The sequence below is a fragment of the Rhinopithecus roxellana genome, chromosome 20 (assembly GCF_007565055.1).
Source record: "Rhinopithecus roxellana isolate Shanxi Qingling chromosome 20, ASM756505v1, whole genome shotgun sequence".
Classification (NCBI taxonomy): domain Eukaryota; kingdom Metazoa; phylum Chordata; class Mammalia; order Primates; family Cercopithecidae; genus Rhinopithecus; species Rhinopithecus roxellana.
In genome coordinates, this window is record NC_044568.1 from 53425290 (window position 1) to 53448315 (window position 23026).

The 23026-nt window shown below is 48.7% G+C and overlaps 1 protein-coding gene across 1 annotated transcript in view; it reads left to right on the plus strand.

Moving 5' to 3' along the window:
- COTL1 (coactosin like F-actin binding protein 1) overlaps positions 1 to 17845 on the plus strand; it is a 52918-nt gene extending 35073 nt beyond the window's left edge. Inside the window, exon 4 of the mRNA XM_010355627.2 lies at positions 16487 to 17845. Within this exon, the coding sequence (XP_010353929.1) occupies positions 16487 to 16597 (111 nt within the window). The 3' untranslated portion in view covers positions 16598 to 17845. The remainder of the gene's footprint in view (positions 1 to 16486) is intronic.
- Positions 17846 to 23026: the final 5181 nt, after the last annotated feature.

Below are 23026 nucleotides of genomic sequence, written 5' to 3' on the forward strand. Positions count from 1 at the left end.
TTGATGCCTGGTGAACTACTCATCCGTCAAAACCCTGATCTCTTACCCCATTCTCCTACCAGCCTCAATCAGAATTCATTGTGTCTGCATCTGTATCTACTATGGTCTAGATAGTATTATAATTAAGGAATTATAATTAAGTAACTAACAAGGAGATAATCTCCTAGAAGGCAGAAGTCATGGCTGCTTTGTGAATCGTACTCCTAGTGCTGGAAGATTACTGTGTGCTTGCACGTAACAAAGGCTAAGAAATGAAGAAATGAGGCCGGGTGCCATGGCTTATGCCTGTAATCCCAGTACTTTTTGAGGCTGGAGCAGGTGGATTACTTGAGCTCAGGAGCTTGAAACCAGCCTGGGCAACATAGTGAGACTGCATCTCTATTTTAAAATAATGTTTAAAAATTAAGAAATGGGCTGGGCACAGTGGCTCATGCCTATAATCCCAGCACTTTGGGAAGCCGAGATGAGTGGATCACTTGAGGTGAGGAGTTCGTGACTAACCTGGCCAACACAGTAAAACCCCATCTCTACTAAAAATACAAAAATTAGCTGGGTGTGGTGGCATGTGCCTGTAATGCCAACTACCAGCTACTCGGGAGGCTGAGGCATGAGAATCGCTTGAACCTAGGAGGCAGAGGTTGCAATGAGCCGAGATTGCACCACTGCACTCCAGCCTGGGCAACAGAGCAAGACCCTCCGTCTCAAAAAAAAAAAAAAGAAAGAAATGAATCTGCTCATGTAGGCTCTTTGGGTATTACCAGGACAGAAACTTATAAATGCTCAGTAACTGTTCTCTGCATTAAATTAAATTGTGGAAGCTCATTATACTCAGGGGACTTGGGGCTAGGTTGACATTTCCAAATCTCTGCTTCTGTTTCAATAGAAAGCACGAGGCTGAGTGCAGTGGCTCACGCCTGTAATCCCAGCACTTTGGGAGGCCGAGGCGGGCGGATCACCTGAGGTCAGGAGATCGAGACCAGCCAGGCCAACATGGTGAAACCTCGTCTCTACTAAAAATACAAAAATTAGGCTGGGCTTAGTGGCACACACCTGTAATCCTAGCTACTCAGGAGGCTGAGGCAGGAGAATCGCTTGAACCCAGAAGGAAGAGGTTGGAGTGAGCCGAGATTGTGCCGCCTGCACTGCAGTCTCGGAGACACAGCGAGACTCCATCTCAACAACAACAACAAAAATTAGAGAAAGCAGGAGTGAGAGCTGACTGGGGCAGCCAGGAGAACCTGCACCCCTCCGTGGGATGAGATTTATGAGGCTGCTGCTCCCCTCTGCAAAGCATGAGTTACCACTTAGCACTGTGTGGACCATCCATAGACTGCCCGTTGCCTTCAAAGGGCTTCCGCTGTTTATTTCTATGTGGAGTGTTTATGCCTCCTTAAGCCAGTGGTTCAAGGAAGGACTCTGTATTTGCATAACCAGAAGGCCCTTTTTGGCCTGATGCATTTCACCTGGGCCTGGGCTCAGGCCAGGGGCGCTTCTTGTTGCTCATGTCATACGTATGTATATTTTATATATGTATATATAATAGATATAAATATTTATATTTATATTGTGTTATATGTAAATATATATTATATATAAATATTTATGTAATATAATATATATTTATATAATTTATATAATATATTTTTATAAATAAATATATATTTATATAAATATTTATATATTATATATATTTAAATATATATTTATATATTATATATTTAAATAAATATATAAATATTCATATATAATATATAACATAATATAGAATATAAAATATAGAATGTATGTAATATATATTACATATATTATAAATAAATATATTTATATATATATATATTTTGTTTGTTTGTTTTTAGATGGAATCTCACTCTGTTGCCCAGGCTGGAGTGCAGTGGCGACATCTTGGCTCACTGCAGCCTCCGCCTCCCGAGTTCAAGCGATTCTCCTGCCACAGCCTCTCAAGTAGCTGGGATTACTGGCAGCTGCCACCATGCTCAGCCTAATTTTTGTATTTTTAGTAGAGATGGGGTTTCACCACGTTGGCCAGGCTGGTCTCAAACTGACTTCAGGTGATCTGCCCGCCTCAGCCTTTCAAAGTGCTGACATTACAGGTATGAGCCACTGTGCCTGGCCTCGTGTCATATATGTTTAAAACACAAATTGCACAATTGAAAACTCAAAAGCTCCCATGCAGCCTGTGAATGGTGGGATCAGGTACTGCATATGGAGGGCCAGGCTTATTCATCCATGAGCCGGGGGCTGTACTGACCCCAATATAGAGATGAGGAAACTGAGGCTTAGAAAGGACTAGTTATTGAGCCAAGGTGAGTGTTCAGGCAGAAGTCAGATGGTGGGGGACCGGAGGCCACTTTCAATGTGGGACTTTTATAATGGGAGAGCAGTGAGGAGCCCTGGGAAGATCTGAAACTGAAGAGCGATGGGTCTGCTTTGCGGATCTTTTACTTAAGAAGTTAAAAGCCCTTAGGGGAGCTGAAATGGGAGGATTGCTTGAGCCCAGGAGTTCCAGACCAGCCTGGGCAATATAACGAGACCCTGCTTCTACAAAAAAATACAAGAATATTAGCCGAGCTTGGTGATATGTACCTATAGTCCAAGCTACTCGGGAGGCTGAGCCCAGGAGGTCAAGGATGCAGTGAGCTATGATCACACCACTGTGAGGATGCAGTGGCACTCCAGTGTGGATGACAGAGCAAGACCCTGTCTCAAAAAAAAAGTCTTAGAGAAAAAAAACTCTCTTAGGAGAAAGGAGATCCCTGCATCCCAGGTTTGGGCCTGGGATGTATATGAAGCCACCTTAATAAGCAAAGAATTCTGCCCAGCAGGCTGTGACCTGGCTGCCCTCCACCAAACTCCAGACCAGTGCCAGCCTGCCCTAGTCTGGTACCTGCCCCGGGCACCTGCCAGCAGCTGGTCTCCGGACGCTCTGGTGCGGTGATTCCCAACACAGTCTCTAGCATAGTATCCAGTCGCTGTGCCGTGAGGATGCAGCATTCGAACGTGTGCAGGTCTTAACCTGAAGAAATGAATCTGGAGAGGTCTTTGTGTGTGAAGTGCATGTTTCCCAGCCTTCATGAAAGGCCGAAGGCTCACTGCACTCTCAATCTTGCGCCTGTGTACAAGTGTCTTTCCTCCCCGTCTTTTCTTCCCCTTCCCTGCACGCTTTTGTCCACCTCTTGCCATTCTTTGTTCCCGGACATCTTGCCTCGTGAGATTCTCTTACGAAACAAGCACACACGCTTTGTCTTCGCCCTGTGGTGGTTTTATTCTAAGTCGCTGTGGTTTGCCCAAAGGGTTCCGACAAAATGCAGGAGCTAAGTGATCAGCCACTACCCCCGACCTTATACAGAGGGGTCTGCCCCTTCCTGTGGAGCCCTTGCCACAGCCTTTAGTGGAGTAGAGATAACAGCCTGTGTCCTTTCTCTTGACATTTCATAAATGCTTTTTGTTTTTATAATTTTTCTTTTGAGATGGCATTTTGCTCTTGTCACCCAGGCTGGAGTGCTATGGCACAGTCTTGGCTCATGGCAACCTCTGCTTCCTGGTTCAAGTGATTCTCCTGCCTCCGCCTCCCAAGTAGCTGGGATTACAGGTGTATGCCAATGCTCCCAGCTAATTTTGTATTCATGTTGGCCAGACTGGTCGTGAACTCCTGACCTCAGGTGATCCACCTACCTGCACCTCCCAAAGTGCTGGGATTACAGGCATAAGCCACCGTGCCTGGCCTGTTTTTATTACTGTAATGGCCAAATATTATTTTGTAAGTGGATGTACTACAACATATGTAAGTCTGTGATACACATTTTATGTGTGTGTACACCTCTGTATGGTGTGTGTGTGCATGTCTGGGTGTGGGAGTGGATGTGTGTGTGCCTGTGTGTATATATGTGTATGTATGTGTATGAGTGTGGATGTGTGTGCACGTATGTGTACATGTGTGTATGCATGCTTGGATGTGCGTGTGTGTGCATACCTGTGTGTGCACTGCATGCATCTGTGTGTATGCACACGTGTCTATATGTGTGCATGCATGTGTATATGTGTGTGTGCATGCCTGAATGTGCATATGTGTGTGCATACCTGTGTTTCTATGCACCTGTGTGTGTATACGTTTGTGTGGACACATTCCTGCGTGTCTGTCTGTGTGTGCATGCCTGTATGTACATGTGCATGTATGTGTGTGGGAGGGTGTGTGCATGCCTGTGTGTGCACGCCTGTGTGTGTGTGCACTTGTGTGGGTGCATGCCTCTGTGTGTGTGTGTGCATGCCTGCATATGTGTGTGTGGGGGTGTGCATATCTGTGTGTGTGTGCATGCCTGTGTGTGTGTGTTGGTGTGTGCATATCTGTGTTTGTGTGCGTGTGCATGCCTGCGTGTGTGTGGGGGGGTGTGTGTGCATATCTGTGTGTGCATGCCTGCGTGTGTGGGGGTGTGTGTGCATATCTGTGTTTGTGTGTGTGCATGCCTGCTTGTGGGGGGGTGTGTGTGCATATCTGTGTGTGTGTGCATGCCTGCGTGTGTGTGGGTGTGTGCATATCTGTGTGTGCGTACATGCCTGTGTGTGTGTTCCTCCACCTGGTGAGTTCCCTGGCGTGGAGTGAATCCTGTGATCTGCTGGCTACTTCACTTCCCTTGTCCTCAATTTTCTCATCTGAAAAATGTGTATGATAATATCTCACTGATGGAATTGTGAAAATTCAGTAAGATACCATATATAAGTGCCTGGCGTATATGAAGTGTTACATAGATACTATTTACTTACTTTTCCAACTTTTGCTGAAAAAATGGAAACAGCCTGGTATTTACTGGCAATGAACATCTTTGAGTATGTATGTTGTCATTAAAAAAAGATTCTGTTACTTCTTTGGGAAAAATCCCCAAACATGGATGTGGCTGAGGAGTAAGAAATGCTGGGCACGATTTTGATGGGGCAGAAGTTGAAGATCTGAACCTGGATTTAATCTCTAGCTTGTCAACTGATCAATAAGCCTGGGCTATTTGGAGCTCTGGGTTACGGGGGATTCTGAGGTTAAGCCTGGACTCGGTGGGGAAAGTGCCATGATTAATTTGTGATGTCTGCTGCGGACACTGGAGAGAGGAGAATGTGTTTCCTGCATGCTTTCCATGCCTGGTCTAGATGAAGCTGTAGTTAGAAATTAGGCAAGGTGCATATGGGGCTTCTGTAAATCTCTGTGGTCAGGAAAGCCGAGCCTTAGACCCCAGGCAGTTGCCCAAATGCTGAAGAGGTCGGGGGCTCTGTCGGGGTCATGGATCCAGGCATAAGAACAGCTGCCCCTATTTGGTTTTGGCCAAAACACTCACAGTGTGCTTCTGGGATGCCACGGCGTGCTTCTGGGACGCCACGGCGTGCTTCTGGGACGCATGCCTTCCATCTTCATTAGATGGTTACCCTGTGTCCACCTGAAATACAGCCGTGTGCCTCTGTCTTGGCTTTTGTTCTCTCCCAGTACAGCAGGGTCGCGTCACTCCTGAACTGCAAGGGTTTGACCTGGGTGCCTTTGTTCCTGAATCTGTCAAAACCTAGCCAGTGCCATTTTCATCTGTTAGTTTTTCCCTTTATCTGTGATGACTCATGCCTATTATAAGAACCTGTTCCGGCCAGGTGCAGTGGCTCACACCTGTAATCTCAGCACTTTGGGAGACCTAGGCAGGCAGATCCCCTGAGGTCAGGAGTTCAAGACCAGCCTAGTCAACATGGTGAAACCCTGTCTCTACTAAAAATACAAAAATTAACCGGGCGTGGTGGTGCACACCTGTAGTCCCAGCTACTTGGGAGGCTGTGGCAGGACAATCGCTTGAACCTAGAAGGTGGAGGTTGCAGTGAGCCAAGATGGTACCACCGTACTCCAGACTGGGCAACAGAGCAAGACTCTGTCTCAAAAAACAAACAAACAAACAAACAAAAAAGAACCCATTCCTTTTGAGTAAATGATGCCTTGCTGGTAGATTTTAAAACCTCAGTCTTTTAAGCACTTTGACTAGTTGTGGGAGGGAGGTGTAGGGGCCTCAGTGGGGTTGGCAGCGCCCAGTGGGTGCCCAGTGGGTTTCATGGCTGTGCGTTTTCAATTGGCTACCATTCCTTGGAGATTGCCTTGTCGCCTAGCAAGTGCAGGGTGCTGGGGACTGTGGCTGCTTTTCTTCAGCAGTCCACGGTCTTTGGTTTATAAGTCATCATCACCCACTTGTGGAAAGGACACATTCATGTGGCCAGCATGTGTCTTGTCTATCCCCAGCGCCATCTCGTGCCTGCGGGAGGGGAGATTCTAGCCCCCACACTTTATTGCGAGGGTTTGGGATGGACCTGAAGCCAGCCTGCAGCCTTCGTTGTGAGAGCCATGCTCTGATCCCAGAGCTGACTTTTCCATGCCAGGTTTCCCCATTGCCTTAGGATCTGGTGTCCCTGGTGGAACTTCGTCCCATGTCCATGTGCTTTGGAGGCTTATGCATAGGATCCCTGGATGACGGGTGGTGAAAGGTTCGGGGACCCTGTTGTCTAGCCGCCTTCTTTCACAGAGGTGGAAACCGGGGCCCAGAGCCATTAAATACTGTCTTCTGGGCATTTTAGAGCCCGCTGCTTCTATTTTTCTTTCTTTCTTTCTTTTTTTTTTTTTTTTTTTTTGAGACGGAGTCTCGCTCTGTCGCCCAGGCTGGAGTGCAGTGGCCGGATCTCAGCTCACTGCAAGCTCCGCCTCCCGGGTTCCCGCCATTCTCCTGCCTCAGCCTCCCGGGTAGCTGGGACTACAGGCACCCGCCACCTCGCCCGGCTAGTTTTTTTGTATTTTTTTAGTAGAGACGGGGTTTCACCGTGTTAGCCAGGATGGTCTCGATCTCCTGACCTCGTGATCCGCCCGTCTCGGCCTCCCAAAGTGCTGGGATTACAGGCTTGAGCCACCGCGCCCCGCCCTATTTTTCTATTCTCAGTCTGTCAGAGAGACCAGTCAGTACCAGAATTTTGGCTTCAAGTGTTTACTAACTTGTGTTCGTGGGAAGAACAAATTGTGTTGCTTTCATTGTCTTTCAATACAGTGAAGATCAGCTCCTCTCCTGGGCCCCACTTCATAGAAATACGCATTCCAGGCCGGGCGCGCCCGGAGCTTCCCCTGCACCCACATTCTCTGCATGGGTTAGGAATATCCTCATGGCCCAAACACTCCCGAGTAGCAGACCCTACACTTGTACCCCGACAGGCCTCCCTGTTCCCCTGAAGCTAACCCTGGGCTTGGCTTTGGAGTTTGCAGCCGATTTGTCATCTTCTCTCTGCCAGTTTCACTGACCTGGTTATTCGAAGGAGTTCCTGGGACTTCCCTTCATTACAAAATAAACGTTAGGAATGAGAAGAGGAACCAGCCACTGCCTGTGTCTTCACTCTGAGTGGCTGAGGGAACTTCATTGTATTTCAAATCCCCCTAACCATCCTGAGAATGAAGGTGAGCCCACAGTCCTGTAGAACATTCTCTCTGACTGTAGAGCACTCCGCTTTGTACCACGCATTCTCATCAAGTGTGCAAGCCCCTTTTACGCTCATATGCCCCTCACAGCAGCCCTAGGATGTGAAGCTGCTGTTGTCCCCATTTGCAGATGAGGAGACTCAGGCTTAGGGAGGTTGAGTCCCCAGGGAGGCTCAGGCCACTGGAGATGCCTGTGTTTGTATTTGGTCCGGACCTACTCCCAGCATGCTGGGGTTTAAGCTTAGGCAGTTGGGAGCCATTTACAAATGAAAAGGGGTGGGGTATGGTGGCTCACGCCTGTGATCCCAGCACTTTGGGGGGCCGAGGTGGGTGAATCACTTGAGGCCAGGAGTTCGAGACCAGTCTGGCCAACATGGTGAAACCCTGTCTCTACTAAAAATGCAAAAATGAGCTGGCCGTGGTGGCTCATGCCTGTAATCCCAGCTACTTCAGAGGCTGAGGCAGAAGAATTGCTTGAACCCGCAAGTGGAGGTTGTGGTGCGCTGAGATGGCACCACTGCATTCCAGTCTGGGTGACAGAGCGAGACTCTGCCTCAAAAAATAAAAATAAATAAAAATAAAAATGAAAAGGATGGGCCAGGCGTGGTGGCTCACGCCTGTAATCCCAGCACTTTGGGAGGCTGAGGTGAGCGGATCACCTGAGGTCAGGAGTTCGAGGGCAGCCTGGCCAACATGGTGAAATCCCGTCTCTACTAAAAATACAAAAAATTAGCAGGGCGTGGTGGGGTGTGCCTGTAATTCCAGCTACTCGGGAGGCTGAGGCAGGAGAGTCGCTTGAACCCAGGAGGTAGAGGTTGCAGTGAGCTGAGATTGCGCCACTGCACTCCAGCCTAGGTGACAAGAGCAAAAACTTCATCTCTAAATAAATAAATAAGAAAAGGATGATTTAAAACCAAGATAGGAGAACATGCACTTTAAAATCCAGCCTTGCAAATAGACGGCTAGGCTCTGTGCAGAGTCCCCATACCTAACCCGTACTCTCTGCTATATTACCCTCCTCATAAAGGTGGAGACAAGTTTTGCTGCCTGTTTGTTTTGCATCTTTGAGGCATGAATGTATAGGCACTTCAGAAAGGTCACAGGGACAAAACTTGTCTTCATTCATGACCAGCCTGGCCAACATGGTGAAACCCTGTCTTTACTAAAAATACAAAAATTAGCCAGGCGTGGTGGTGGTTGCCTGTAATCCCAGCTACTCAGGAGGTGGAGGCAGGAGAATCACTTGAACCCGGGAGGCAGAGGTTGCAGTGAACCGAGATGGCACCATTGCACTCCAGCCTGGGCGACAGAGTGAGAGTCCATCTCAAAAAACAAAAACAATAAAACTTGTCTTCCACTTGCTGGTTGCATAATTCGAAACCGTTCAAGCAGCTTCAGCCGTTTGGAGTCAGACTTAGTTGGATGAGGCCCTTGGGAAAAAATCCTGCTTTGGCAAAAAAAAAGAAGTCCCCTGTCTGGCAGCTATGAGAGAGCAACACCGAGCTCCCAGACAAAACAAAGAGCTTTCTTCAGCCACAGGTGCCAGGGCCCCCAGACTGACACATGTTGCCGTGCAGTCTCTGGCAGGTTGTGGCAGCCCCCTCGAGGGCTTGGCAGTCTAGAGCAGCCCCTGGAGGCGGGATGTGGGGAGAAAGTGGGGCTGGCACCAGGAACGCATCCCCAGGGCCCTGCCGGGAAGTTGCTGTGTCCCCTGGGATGAATTGTGTCCCCTCTCTGGGTTGCTGCTGGTCCTCTATGTAATGAGGAGGTGAATGGCAGGTCTGAAGGGTGAGGTGCAGTGGTGCGATCATGGCTCATCACGGTAGCCTCGACCTCCCAGGCTCAAGTGATCTTCCTGCCTCAGCCTCCCAAGTAGCTGGGACAACAGGTGCACACCACCACTCTTGACTATTTATTATTATTATTATTATTATTATTATTATTATTATTATTTGTAGAGATAGGGTCCCACTATGTTCCCCAGGCTGGTCTTGAACTCCAGGGCTCAAGCGATTCTCCCTCCTTGCCTTCCCAGAGTGCTTGGGATTACCAGCATGAGCCACCACGCCCCACTACCTCCCTTCACTATTTTGTTTAACTGAAACAAATTGCACAGAGTAAAACGCACAGATCTTAGGAATACTACTTGATGAATTTGTGTGTGTGTGTGTGTGTGTGTGTGTGTGTGTGTATGTGTGTATTTTTTTTTTTGAGACAGAGTTTCGCCCTTGTCACCCAGGCTGGAGTGCAATGGTGCGATCTTGGCTCACTGCAACTTCCACCTCCCGGTTCAAGCAATTCTCCTGCCTCTCACGCCCAGCTAATTTTTTGTATTTTCAGTGGAGACGGGGTTTCACCATGTTGGCCAGGCTGGTCTTGAACTCCTGACCTCAGGTGATCCACTTACCTCGGCCTCCCAAGGTGCTGGGATTCCAGGCGTGCGCCACTGCATCTGGCCCAAGTTTTTGTGTATTTTGAATGTTCGTGGTGCCTACTTTGAAGCCACCACCCAGATCTGGACATGGCGCAGATGTCCACCCCCCTCAGATGGGCTCTAAGCTCTGCAATTCATGATTCTCTTTGCCTGATCACATTATTCTTTCAGACTCTTTAATGTTCTGTCTAGACCTGCACTGTTGCCGGCCACTTCAAGCGCACCCGGCCATATCACTGTGTGCGTAGACCTGGAGGGGACACGGCGTTTCTAAGGCTGGGTTCAAAAGAAATGAATGTAAAGGACCTCGTCCGTAACTTTTGGCATTGATGACGTTGTGGAAATGACAATATTTTGCATATATTGGATTAGATAAAATACTATTACAATTAATGGCACTGGTTTCTTTTTTACATTTTTCACTGTGGCTAGTAGAAAATTGAAAATTCCAGGCCAGGCACAGTGGCTCTCACCTGTAATTCTAGCACTTTGGGAGGCCAAGGCAAGTGGATCACTTGAGCTCAGGAGTTTGAAACCAGCCTGGGTAACATGGTCAAACCCTGTTATCTACAAAGAAAAAAAAAAGTAACCGGGCATGGTGGTGTGTACCTGTAGTCCCAGCTGCTTCCGGGGCTGAGGCGGTAGGATTGCTTGAGCACGGGAGATGGAGGTTGCAGTGAGCTGAGATTGCACCAATGCACTCCAGCCTGGCAGCATGGGTGACAGAGTGAGACCTGTCTCAAAACAACAACAACAAAAAAAAAAAGGGAAAGAAAGAAAATTCAAAGTTCTGGCCTTTGGGAGGCCAAGACGGATGGATCGCCTGAACCTGGGAGTTGGAGACCAGCCTGGGCAACATGACAAAACCCACATCTCTACAGAAAAATACAAAAATCAGCTGGACGTGGTGGCTCGTGCCTGTAGTTCTAGCTACTAGGAAGGCGGAGGTGAGAGGATCACTTGAACCTAGGAGGTTGAGGCTGCAGTGAGCCGAGATCGCACCACTGCACGCCAGCCTGGGTGACAGAGTGAGACTGAATTTCAAAAAAAGAAAATTTAAAATTCTGCATGTGTCCGCATTGCTCTAGGCCCTGGAAGTCTCCTTCTGATGAAGGACTTACCTCCTGAATCTTGCCACCTGCCCCTGGCCCCGTGGGTGTTGGTGGCATGTGGGTGCTGGCGAGTGCTGTGTTGTGAGGAGGTGTGTGTGGCATAGGGGTGGCGACACTCTGCATACATATGTTCCCTGTGGTTTCCAGCCTCAGGTGCAAGGCAGACTTCAGCTGCTCCACGCAGGCTCCCTCCAGTCTCAGGCATTGCTCCCAAGGCAGACTCCGTCTGCCCAGTGCCATTTTTGCTCGGCTTCTGCCTCATTTTGAAGACTTCCAATGAAGCCTACTCCCCAGTGGTGCTTGCAACTCCCTTATCTTGCAGGAGCCGCTGGAAGGTGTGGAGGTGGAGGGGTGCTGAGGTTGTTTTGAATTGGTTTTTGGGCTGAGGCTCAGGTCAGATATTTTGGGGACATGCTGTGGAGTCCACACACTGGATGGGAGGTGAGGGCTCACCTCTGTAAGCCTCTGGGGGCTTAGAGGCACCCCATGTAGGATGGAGGCCTGCTAGTACCCCCTCCATGCAGCCTGACCACCTGGGCCCCTGCAGAGTTGGTGCTGGCCCTGTAGAAGGTGGGAGCGGCTTGGTGTCCACTCTGGAGCAGGCTGGGGTCCAGCTCTCACTCCAAGGGAACTGACCACTATTGGTCACAGGCCTGTCTCACCTATGTGTCCACAGGATGTCCAGGCAGTGGGCCTGTGCATGACCAGTCTGCCAGTGAGGTGACAGTGGGGAGCCAGTCCCAGGGGGATGATTGGATTGAGATGCAGACACTTTATTTGGAAGGTGCTAGGAGTCACTACCAGGCTCAAAGAATGGGGAAGGGGTGGACAAGACACAGGAGCAGCACGAGGAGGAGACACGAAGAGGGTTGGGAAGCCGACGGGCACAGGGGAGAGGCGAGCGGACCCAGGTGCAAGGGTGGAGAGCAGTGGGCTGGGGGATGACCACCACTTAACCAGCCTCATGGTGTCACTCACCGAGCCTCAGTTTCCCCTTCTGAATTGAGGGGCAAGAGATGACCTCAAAGGACCACCAGCCCTGCTGTCTATGAGGCCATGGCAATGGTAAGGCCCAGAGGAAGCCCAGCCCTCCGGTGTCCTCCATCCATCCCTTCTCTCTGCTCAGCTTCACACCAGCGTGGGCTGTAGTGAGTCCCAGGCTGTACACCTTGGCAGCCATGCGGCGGGGGCTCTTGTGTGAGGAGAGGAGCAGTGCCAAATGCGCCAGCTGTCAGCCAGACTGAAGGTGAAGGGAGCCAATAGGTTCATGTCTGAATACAAGGTCTTCAGCCCACCCCTGGAGGCAGTATGTCAGGATTCTTCTGAACAGAGAATCTGGGGTCTGTTCTAAAGGGGCCTACAGCATCACTGTAGCTTCAGAAATGTTTAAAGTTTTGTCTTTCTTGGTCATTGGAAGAGGCAAAAAAAAAAAAAAAGAAAGAAAGAAAAAAAGGAAAAGCAGTAAGGAATGAGGGAGGACTCAATTTTGCACAGTCTTAAAACTCTCTGTGTTCCCCTGAGGATAAATGGGAAATGAAATATGAATACAGGACTTTTAGGTGTGAGTCAGTTCAGTGTGTTAAGACACTTGCTTTCTAACCCTTCTTTGCTTTTTGGCAGTAATCAGATTGCTGGACGACTTGGTTTTTAAGGCCTCTCTAAGTACTGATAATAAAAACAGCCCTTCTACAGGGAAAATAACCTTCCATTCTCTTTTCTACTGAGCAGAGAGGAAAGAACATCGGCTGAGCCAGGAGGGTTAGCAAGTTGCAGGATGACCCTGTTTATCTTGTGAGATTCAGTTGGCTTTAAACGTTTTCAGAAATCATATAGTTGCTTTTGTATATATTTTGTTTGTATAACTTGGAATCATTTTTCTGCTAATCTTCTGATTTTAAACATGTCTCTGGTATGTAGTACAAGGTTTGAGGGTTTTTTTTTTTTTTTGTAGTTTGAAACATAGCATTTTTAAAGGTAATTTTGTTCATTTACATTTATTGTTATGTTTTACTAGATCTGCTGTCTGTTTTGCTTCTTTTTGTTTTGTTATAATTTGATTACCTAAGTACTTGTGGTTTTAGGTTGGCCTGTGCCTAGCTCCATGTATCTTTCATTTTAGATTTCTTAGACTTTATCAAACTTATTTTTCTTTTTTTGAGATGGAGTCTCGCTCTGTTGCCAGGCTGGAGTGCAGTGGCGCCATCTCGGCTCACTGCCATCTCTGCCTCCCAGGTTCAAGCCATTCTCCTGCCTCAGCTTCCCGAGTAGCCGGGATTACAGGCACACACCACCACACCCAGCTAATTTTTGTATTTTTAGCAGAGACAGGGTTTCATCATGTTGGCCAGGCTGGTCTCGATCTCCTGACCTCGTGATCTGCTCACCTCGGCCTCCCAAAGTGCTGGGATTACAAGCGTAAGCCACCATCCCTGGCCCTCAAACTTATTTTTCTTAATCTAAATCTTCTAATAGCTAACCGACTTGAACTTCAAGTGTTCTTATTTCTGTAGATTGCCACATATAGCTATCACAAAGCAGAGGAACTTTGGACTTTCTTCTATAAGCATCTTAAGCTGTTGGCTTCCTCCTTCTGAACACTCTCTGCCCCTCCCTCATGCTGTGGGGCTCAGGGTTGAGAAATGCGTTAATTCTCGATTCTCCTTTCTGGCTCTTACATCCAACTTGTGTTCTTTCATTGCACTGATCACATACACATAGTAACATACTGTAGTGGGGTGAGAACAGAAAGGATCTAAAGGGTGTTTTTGTCATTCTGGGCAAGTCTCTCCAAGCCCAGCCTGTGAGTCTTATCTTCAAAAAGTGAAATAAAATAAAGCTAACATACTGAGGACTGAAAGAGAACATGAGTGAGGCTGTTCCTGGCACACATCAGCTGCTTGATAAAAATTAACCTCCCCTTCTCCACCTTGTTAGTGTTCTCAGTGGCTTTGCATACCAAATGTTTTGTCTTTTTATTGTAAAGCTTGACCTTGAGGATATTCCTGGGCTCATCATTCTTGGTGGTATGGTGACTTTTTTGCTTTTTATTTATTAATTGTGGTGGACAATTAATAAATAACATAAAATGAACCTTTTTATTTGTATGTTTATTTATTTATTTTGAGATGGATCTCGCCCTGTCGCCCAGGCTGGAGTGTGCTGGCGTGATCTTGGCTCACTGCAACCTCCGCCTCCCAGGTTCAAGCGATTTTCCTGCCTCAGCCTCCTGAGTAGCTGGGATTACAGGCATGTACCACCACGCCCGGCTAATTTTTGTATTTTTAGTAGAGATGGGGTTTCGCCATGTTGGCCAGGCTGGTCTCGAACTCCTGACCTCAGGTGATCTGCCTGCCTCGGCCTCCAAAGTGCTGGGATGATGGGCATGAGCCACCGCACCTGGCCCGAACCATTTTAAAGTATACAATTCAGTGACTTTCAGAACATTCACAGTGTTGTACAAGCCTTACCTCTGTCTGGTTCCAAAACTTTTTCATCACCCCAAAGGAGATGGTGGCTCTTTCAAGATGCCAGCTTTGGTGTCAACTGGACCTTCTGGCTGTCTGACTTTGGACAAGCATTGTAATCTCCAGCCTTTGTTTTCTCACCTTTAAAATGGAAATAATGTTGATCACCTTACGGGCCTTTTTTAAAAAGAACTTGATTGAGGTATAATGTATGTACCACAAAAGCAAGTCATCCTAAGTGTACTTTTTCAGTACTTTTTCGTGAATTTGCAGAGTTGTGCACCCATCACCACAATCCCAATTTTAGAACGTCTCTATCATTTCCTGTTCCTATCTCCAGCTCCTTGTAACCAGGAATCTGCTTTCTGTCTGTATGGGTTTGCCTTTTTTAGACATTTTATACCAATGGCAGCTGACAATATATGGTCTTCATATGAGCCTAGCTTCTTTCACTCAGCGTCCTGTTTTCGAGGTTCATCCATATAGTTGCACGTGGCAGTGCTTCATTCCTTTCTGTGGCTGAGGAATATTCCATTGTGTGGACAGACCGTGTTTTGATAATCCACTCCTCTGCTGATGGACATAGAGGTTCCTTCCACCTTCCATGATTCATATTTACTACTGTGTGTTGTTCTCAGTACCGTGGCACTGTGCTGGTACACAGAAATGCTAAATAATGTGGTTGGCCGGGCGTGGTGGCTCACCCCTGTAATCCCAGCACCGTGGGAGGCCAAGCTGGGTGGATCACTTGAGGCCAGGAGTTTGAGACCAGCCTGGCCAACATGGCGAAACCCTGCTTCTACTAAAAATACAAAAATTAGCCGGGCATGGTGGCGGGAGCCTGTAGTTCCAGCTACTCGGGAGGCTGAGACATGAGAATGGCTTGAACCCTGGGGGCAGAGGTTGCAGTGAGCCAAGATTGCGCCACTGCACCCCAGCCTAGGCAATAGGCTTTTCTCTCAAGAAGAAAAAAAAAATGATGGTCATTGTTTATGTTATTTCCTTATGGGCTTTTTAAAAAATGTGGATGAGTTTCTTACCTTTAGACTTGTTATTTGTGGTTTTGATAGCTTTTTTTTTGTCAAGCTGTCCATCATCATCCTGAAATTTCGTTTGTTAAAGTCTTACGATCCACATATGGCAGTAACTGTGTATCATCATGGCTTAGGGCTGTCTGATAAGCCAGGTCACCTGCTTCCCTCATCCATGCCACAAGTGTTTACTGAGTGCACCATGGGTGCCTGCAGGTTCTGTGGGTGAAACCTGTGTACTCCCAAGAGGAGAGAGTGACTGCATCGATTTTGCTCAGCCCTGTAGCCTCACAGCCTGGATGGTATTTGTTGAATGAAGGCAGAGCCTCTACCCTTGTGTAACTCAGTGCGGGTGGACAGCCCATGGCAGACCCAGGACTGGAGGCTCCTGCATCATTAGGAACATTGGTGGCTGAAGCTTGCTTGTCCCAGCTGGCAAGAGCCAGTTACGCCTATCTCCTTCCACCTCCATGTATGGTGACATCACTTTCATAGCTTGACATCAGCCACTGTGGGACTATTTACACCATGGAAATGGGCAAAAGATACCAATCTGAGCTTTTGTCCTTTTATTTTATTTTTTTGGAGTGCCTGGTGTTAAACATTTACCAGAACACCCATTTGCCTTTCCAACCTCATGACCTATTATTCTCCTGACAAGATGTTTTTTTACAGATGAGGAAGTTGAGGCACAGAGAATTGAAGGGACTTGGCCAAGGTAACACAGCCAAAATTCAAGCCCCGTCTTCCTCGGGCTGTCCCCACGGACATGGGAAGACGCAGCATCAGATCTGCCTCACTCCCTCCTCCCCAGTCAGGTTTTTTCTGCTGCTGAATTTCCATTTCCATCCCTCGCCAGGGTTTTCAGTGCTTTGCTTCCCAGTGTGTTGCCTGAGCCACCCTCACATCCTGTCCCTTCCTTCTTAATAGGAACACTGTGTTTTCCTTTGTTCTTACAGAATTTCGCTAAGGAGTTTGTGATCAGTGATCGGAAGGAGCTGGAGGAAGATTTCATCAAGAACGAGCTGAAGAAGGCGGGGGGAGCCAATTACGACGCCCAGACAGAGTAACCCCAGCCCCCCCCACACCACCCCTTGCCAAAGTCATCTGCCTGCTCCCCGGGGGAGAGGACCGCCTGCCTCAGCTACCAGCCCACCAGCCCACCAGGGAGAAAAGAAGCCATGAGAGGCAGTGCCCGCCACCCTGTGTCCGCAGCCCCTACCTTCCTGCTTCCCTTAGAACCCTGCTGTGTCCTATCTCATGACGCTCATGGAACCTCTTTCTTTGATCTTCTTTTTCTTTTCTCCCCCTCTTTTTTGTTCTAAAGAAAAATCATTTTGATGCAAGGTCCTGCCTGCCATCAGATCCGAGGTGCCTCCTGCAGTGACCCCTTTTCCTGGCATTTCTCTTCCATGCGACGAGGTCTGCCTAGTGAGATCTGTATGACCTCACGTTGCTTTCCAGAGCCTGGGCCTGTTTTGCCATCTCAGTTTTCTTGGGCCCTGCTTCCTGTGTACCACTGAGGGGCAGCTGGGCCAGGAGTTGTGCCCGGTGCCTGCAGCCTTCATAAGCACACACGTCCATTCCCTAGTCAGGCCCAGACCTCCTGGAATCTGCCCTGGGCTCCCTCATCCCACCTCCATCCAGAGTTGCCTAAGTTGCATGTCCAGCAGAGGCAGGATTGCTCGATGGTGAGAAGGTTAGGTCTGGCTCAGACTGAATAAGAAGAGATAAAATTTGCCTTAAAACTTGCCTGGCAGTGGCTTTGCTGCACGGTCTGAAACCACCTGTTCCCAAACTCTTGACCGAAATTTCCTTGTGACACAGAGAAGGGCAAAGGTCTGAGCCCAGAGTTGACAGAGGGAGTATTTCAGGGTTCACTTCAGGGGCTCCCAAAGTGACGAGAACGTTAGGGAGAGAGGTCCGGGGTGGGGACTGGGAATTTAAGGAGGGCTGGGAACGGATCCCTTAGGTTCAGGAAGCTTCTGTGCAAGCTGCGAGGATGACTCGGGCCAAAGGGTTGCTCCGCCCGCCGCGCTAGCTGTGCGCCAAGCAAAGCCCTGGGTTCACAGCACCCCAGGAGCCTGCGGCTTCAATCCTAGGCCTGCACCACGCATTCAAAAGGATCGTTTTGTTTGGTTTTTGAAGAAAGATGAGATTGGCTTGGTTCTTCATGAGCACATTTGATACAGCTCTTTCTCTTTTTTTCCTTGCTCATTTCGTTTTGAGGAAGAAATCTGTACTGTGGTGGGATTGTAAAAAACATCTCTGCGCTCAGACAGTTTACGGAAATAAATGTTTTTTTGTTTTTCAAAAAACAGTTTGGTTTCTGATTTGTCCTACAAAGTTCTTTTCTTTGTTGTAAAAACAAAGGCAGTCATCATCACCTTCAGATTTAATGGGTGTTTGCGGAGCTGCTGGGGCCAGGCACATTCGTGTTCACTAGCTTATTTAATTCTTAGCACCCATAAGAAACAGGGGCTGCTTTTGTCCCCATGTCCTCAAAACTGAGGCTCAGAGGGACTCATTCACCTGAGGTCACCCAGATAGAAAGTGGCGGTGCTGGGATTTTTTTTTTTTTTTTTTTTTTTTTTTCAGACAGAGTCTCACTCTTGTCGCCCAGGCTGGAGTGCAGTGGGGAGATCTCAGCTCACTGTAAGCTCCGCCTCCCAGGTTCAAGAGATTATCCTGCTTCAGCCTCCATAGTAGCTGAAATTATAGTACCTGCCACCATGCCTGGCTAATTATTGTATTTTTAGTAGAGATGGAGTTTCGCCACTGTTGGCCAGGCTGGTCTCGAACTCGTGACCTCAGGTGATCTGTCCATCTCGGCCTCCCAAAGTGTTGGGATTACAGGTGTGAGCCACCACACACAGCCAGAGCTGGGATTTGAACTGAGATCTCTCCACGCCCCTGGTGCTGTGGCTTGTGAAGGGAACGGGGAGGCTACACATGTGGGACAGTGATGGGACCACAGGTCGTGATTCTTTTTGAGTGGCCAGAACTCCCCTGTCTGCCTTTTTAGGAAAAGCCAGAGAAAGCATCTTCCTCGTTGGCCATGACATCCTTTCCGAGGTTATCCTACAGCTGAGAAACTGGACTTCCAGCACACCAGACCCTGTGGGAGCCCAGAATCAGGGCAGAGGAATTTGTCAGACACAGATAGCGGGGCTTGGAGGAGCTGAGCGTGGGGCAGGGAGGGTGCGGGGAGAGGGCAGAAGCCGAAATCAGGGCAGGAAGGAATCCTACAAGGTATGGGCAAGACCCTCATCATGCTGCCCAGGTAGCAGGGGGCCACAGGTCACCACCACCCCCAGCCCCAGCCCGCTCCAGCCACGTCTGGGTTCTAATTTCTGCTCATCTGTTCACAGCTGTGTGGCTTTAGGCAATTTAGTTAACCTCTCAGCCTCGGTTTCCTTATCTGCAAAATGGACAACATTGCCTACGTGTAGAAAGGCTGAAGAAGCAGTGAGGATTGTGCAGGCAAAGGGTGCCTGTCAGGGCACAGTGTTCTTATCTCACACCTGCCCCTGGTCTTGTTAGTTCTGTGGGCTTCCATCTTTTCCTGTACCTAGAGTCGAGGGAGGTAAACTAGGTCCGTTCCCAGTGCACGGGTTTTAGCTCCGTTCAGAACTTGGGCTCTGTTCAGAACATGGGCATGACTTCATGTCACCATGCACTCCGCCCCGCAAGCCTTCCATCCTCTCCTGGAATCTCCTGGTCAGCCAAGCCCTCCTCCAGGCTCACTGCCCACCCCACTCCCTGCCCCAAAGCGGACTAGAAAGAATGAGCAGCTCTCAGATCTGCCCCTAGGCCTGTGGTCTCATCCCTGGCTGTGAATTAGGATCACTGGGAGCTTTGAAAATACAGATGAGGCCTCTATTCCAGACTAGTGAAATGGGAGTGCCGAACTCAACAAACGCCAGCTTTTCCTTTCCAGACAGCTGCAGAAGTGGCCCCGATCCCGGGCAGGAGGGGCTGAAAGGGAGGTCTGCATCTCCTCCGTGGGTTCCTCTTGTGAGTGGAATCTATTTTGTTTCAGAATCCAGACTTGCTCAGGGGCTCGGACCTAGTCTGTGCTGAACTGGGCAATGAGACCAGAGGTCTTTCTGGTTTTCTCTGCCTGGGTGCTGGCTTCCGTCTCTGGCTCTGCCCCAGGGCTGGCCCTGGAGGACAGCTATCCTGTGCGCCTGTCCACCTGTCTGGCTGCTCCACCCCAGCGGCTTGACCCCATTACCCTGAGTCCTCCTCCCTTTTAATCGTCTCTGAGGGAGTCTTAAGATACCACTACCAGGAGGGGGCTGCGGAGGCTGCCGTGTGCTGCAGGCTTTGGGTTCTGCCAAGTGCTCCCCAGGTGCCAGGTGTGGGACTTTGGCTCTCTCTGGGTGGGGCAGGAGAGGCAGGTGTTGCCCTAAGGCTAAAGGCACACCAGGGAGTCTGGGGCAGGGGCTGTTCTGTCTGCCTGTGCTGGGAACTGGTTGAGGGAGCTGCCCCTGCAACTGGGGGATCAGTGAGTAAAGCGGCCCCTTTGGGCCTGGAGCGTTGGCTCATCCCTGCCATCCCAGCACTTTGGGAGGCCGAGGGAGGAGGATCGCTTGAGCCCTGGAATTTGAGACCAGCCTAGGGAACAATGCAAGACTTTATCTCAGGAAAAAAAAAAAAAAAAATAGAGATGGGATCTTGCTCTGTTGCCCAGGCTGGTCTCGAACTCCTGGGCTCAAGTGATCTTCCAGCTTCAGCCTCCCAAAGTGCTGGGATTATAGGCGTGAGCCACTGTGCCCGGCTGGAAACGCCTTCTCTACGAAAAATAAAAATAAAATTAGCTGGGCCTGGTGGCATATGTCTGGTCCCAGCTAATCAGGAGGTTGAGGTGGGGGAACTGCTTGAATCCAGGAGGTCAAGTTTGCAGTGAACCATGATGGTGCCACTGCTCCCCAGTGTGAGCAGCAGAGCAAGACCCTGTCTCAAAAAAAAGAAAAAGAAAGAAAAGAAAAAAGAAAAAGCCCCTTTGAACTGAAGGCTACACTCCATGGGTTATTTCTGTTGAACCTGAGAGAATGAGAGCAGGCACTGAATTCTTTGCTCCTTGGTTCATCCCTAGCCGTTCCCATGTCTGGTGTCAGTGCTAAAGACAGGCCACACCACTGCGTGTATGCACGGGCAAGACAAACTGTGATGACTCTGATAAACCCCAGAACATAAAGGCAAGGGTAAAAGGCAGCTTACAAAGTGATAGGGGCACAGTGATAACACTTGTGCTAAATTTCCAAACAAACTCCTAAGACCTTGGTTACGAGTGGGTCCACCTGAGCAGAGATGCATCTGGCACAATGAAAACGAGAGGTGAGCCCTGGGAGGAGGGAGGGAGGGGGGCAAAGACAGTGCTGGAGTGGAGCTTGGTGTGTCTTTCTGGGCTCATGTATTTTTAAAAGAGCTGGAGGAAATAAATTAAGTTGGAAGCATCTGGGTAACACCTTACAGATGCATATAGTAAGATGTTAGCATATGTGTAATGGGTAGGTGGAAATTAAATAATTTTCCCTATTTTTCTGTCTGTCTGGAGTATTAAAGTTAAGAAATATATATATATATATTTTTTTGAGACGGAGTCTCGCTCTGTCGCCCAGGCTGGAGTGCAGTGGTGCGATCTCGGCTCACTGCAAGCTCCGCCTCCCGGGTTCACGCCATTCTCCTGCCTCAGCTTCCCAAGAAGCTGGGACTACAGGCGCCTGCCACCACGCCCGGCTAATTTTTTTTTGTATTTTTAGTAGAGACGGGGTTTCACCGTGTTCGCCAAGATGGTCTCGATCTCTTGACCTCGTGATCTGCCCGCCTCGGTCTCCCAAAGTGCTGGGATTACAGGCGTGAACCACCGCGCCCGGCCAAGAAATACTTTTTAAACAAAGAATTTATGTAGTACCTGCTAATCAGAGGGAGGAATGTCAAACTGCTCACCTGGAACAGGAGATTTGGTTTAGTACACCTGTTGGAAGAGTCAGCAGGAAGCTAAGAAGAAAGTAATGAGGGTTCTTACAGAGGGTCAATTAAGAACAGAGAGGACAGATTGCTGCGCCATGAACAAGTTCTGAGTATGAAGATTCAGACGCTACCAGAATGTGGCTGGTTGCTGCTGAGAACCAAATTCTTTGTCTGAAAGATCGAGAGACTGAACGACCCCAAAAGCTCCCAGTGCCCTCCTGTAGACTGCCTCCCTTAGCCCGGGGGCACTCACTGCCCAGGCCCTCATTTCGTGTACCCCTGTCCCCATCCCCCAGCCTCCTCAGATGCCTTCCACCTGGGTGCTGGCTGCATTTGGCTCCCCGCAGTCCCTATCATCCCTAGTAGAGCCCAGGGCTGCACCAGGGGCATGTCTTATACATCTGTCCAGCTCCTCCAGCTCCTGGCCCAGTGCCTGGCAAACAGTGGGAGCCCAGTAGCTGCTCACTTAATATATAGATGCCACCTAAATGAGCTCCTACCACAAAGAGACCAGCAATCCCTCAATCCCATCTCCAGGTTGGCTTTTAGATCCAACCGTGCTTCTCAAAGGCTGTCCCCAGAAACCACCTACAGCAAAACCACCCTGTGTGTTTGTGAAAATGCAGATTCCTGGGCCCCACTCCAGACCCAGTGAGTTTCAGTCTTTGGGGATGGTCCCAGAACTACATTTTAAGCGAGTTTACCAGGTGATTCTTAGATATTCTTATGAGAATATCTTTACAGAGTACAGAGCCTAATAAGGCCTTTTTCCCCAGTGTTTGAAATGCATGGTCTGGGGACCAAAGCACTAGCATCACCTGGATACTTGCTTAAACAGCAAATTCCACAAGACCTATTCCAGGCACAGCCAGGACAGGTAGTAATCTGTGTTTGAGCTAACTGTCCAGGGCCATGCTGAAATACGCTGGAGTTTGAAAACCATTGCTTTTGGCCACAGCCCTACTCTCTTCCTTTTTGCTAGAAAACAAATGTTGATTCCATTTTAGAAGAATTATTGTTATTATTTTTTGAGACAGGATCTCACTCTGTTGCCCAGACTAGAGTGCAGTGGCTTAATCATGGCTCACTGCAGCCTCGACTGCCCAGACTCAAGCGATCCTCCCACTTCAGCCTCCCAAGTGCCTGGGACTACAGGTGCACTCCACCATGCCTGGCTTTTTTTTTTTTTTTGTAGAGACGGGGTTTTGCCATGTTGCTCAGGCTGGTCTCGAACTCCTGGGCTCAAGCGACCTGCCCATCTTGGCATCCCAAAGTGCTGGCGTTGCAGGTGTGAGACACTGCATCCAGTCATTAGAATACTTTTTGGAATGAACTTAATTTTTTAAATTTTGTAAGTATTTACATGCCATCACAAAAAATACTGAGAAAACACAGAGAAAAAGGAGATGAAAATAAAAATGACCTTATACCTCTCCGAGGTTACTGTTTCACATTTGGAGGTGCAGCCTTGCAGACTATTCTGAAAAATTTTAAGTTCTGGGGCACATGTACAGGATGTG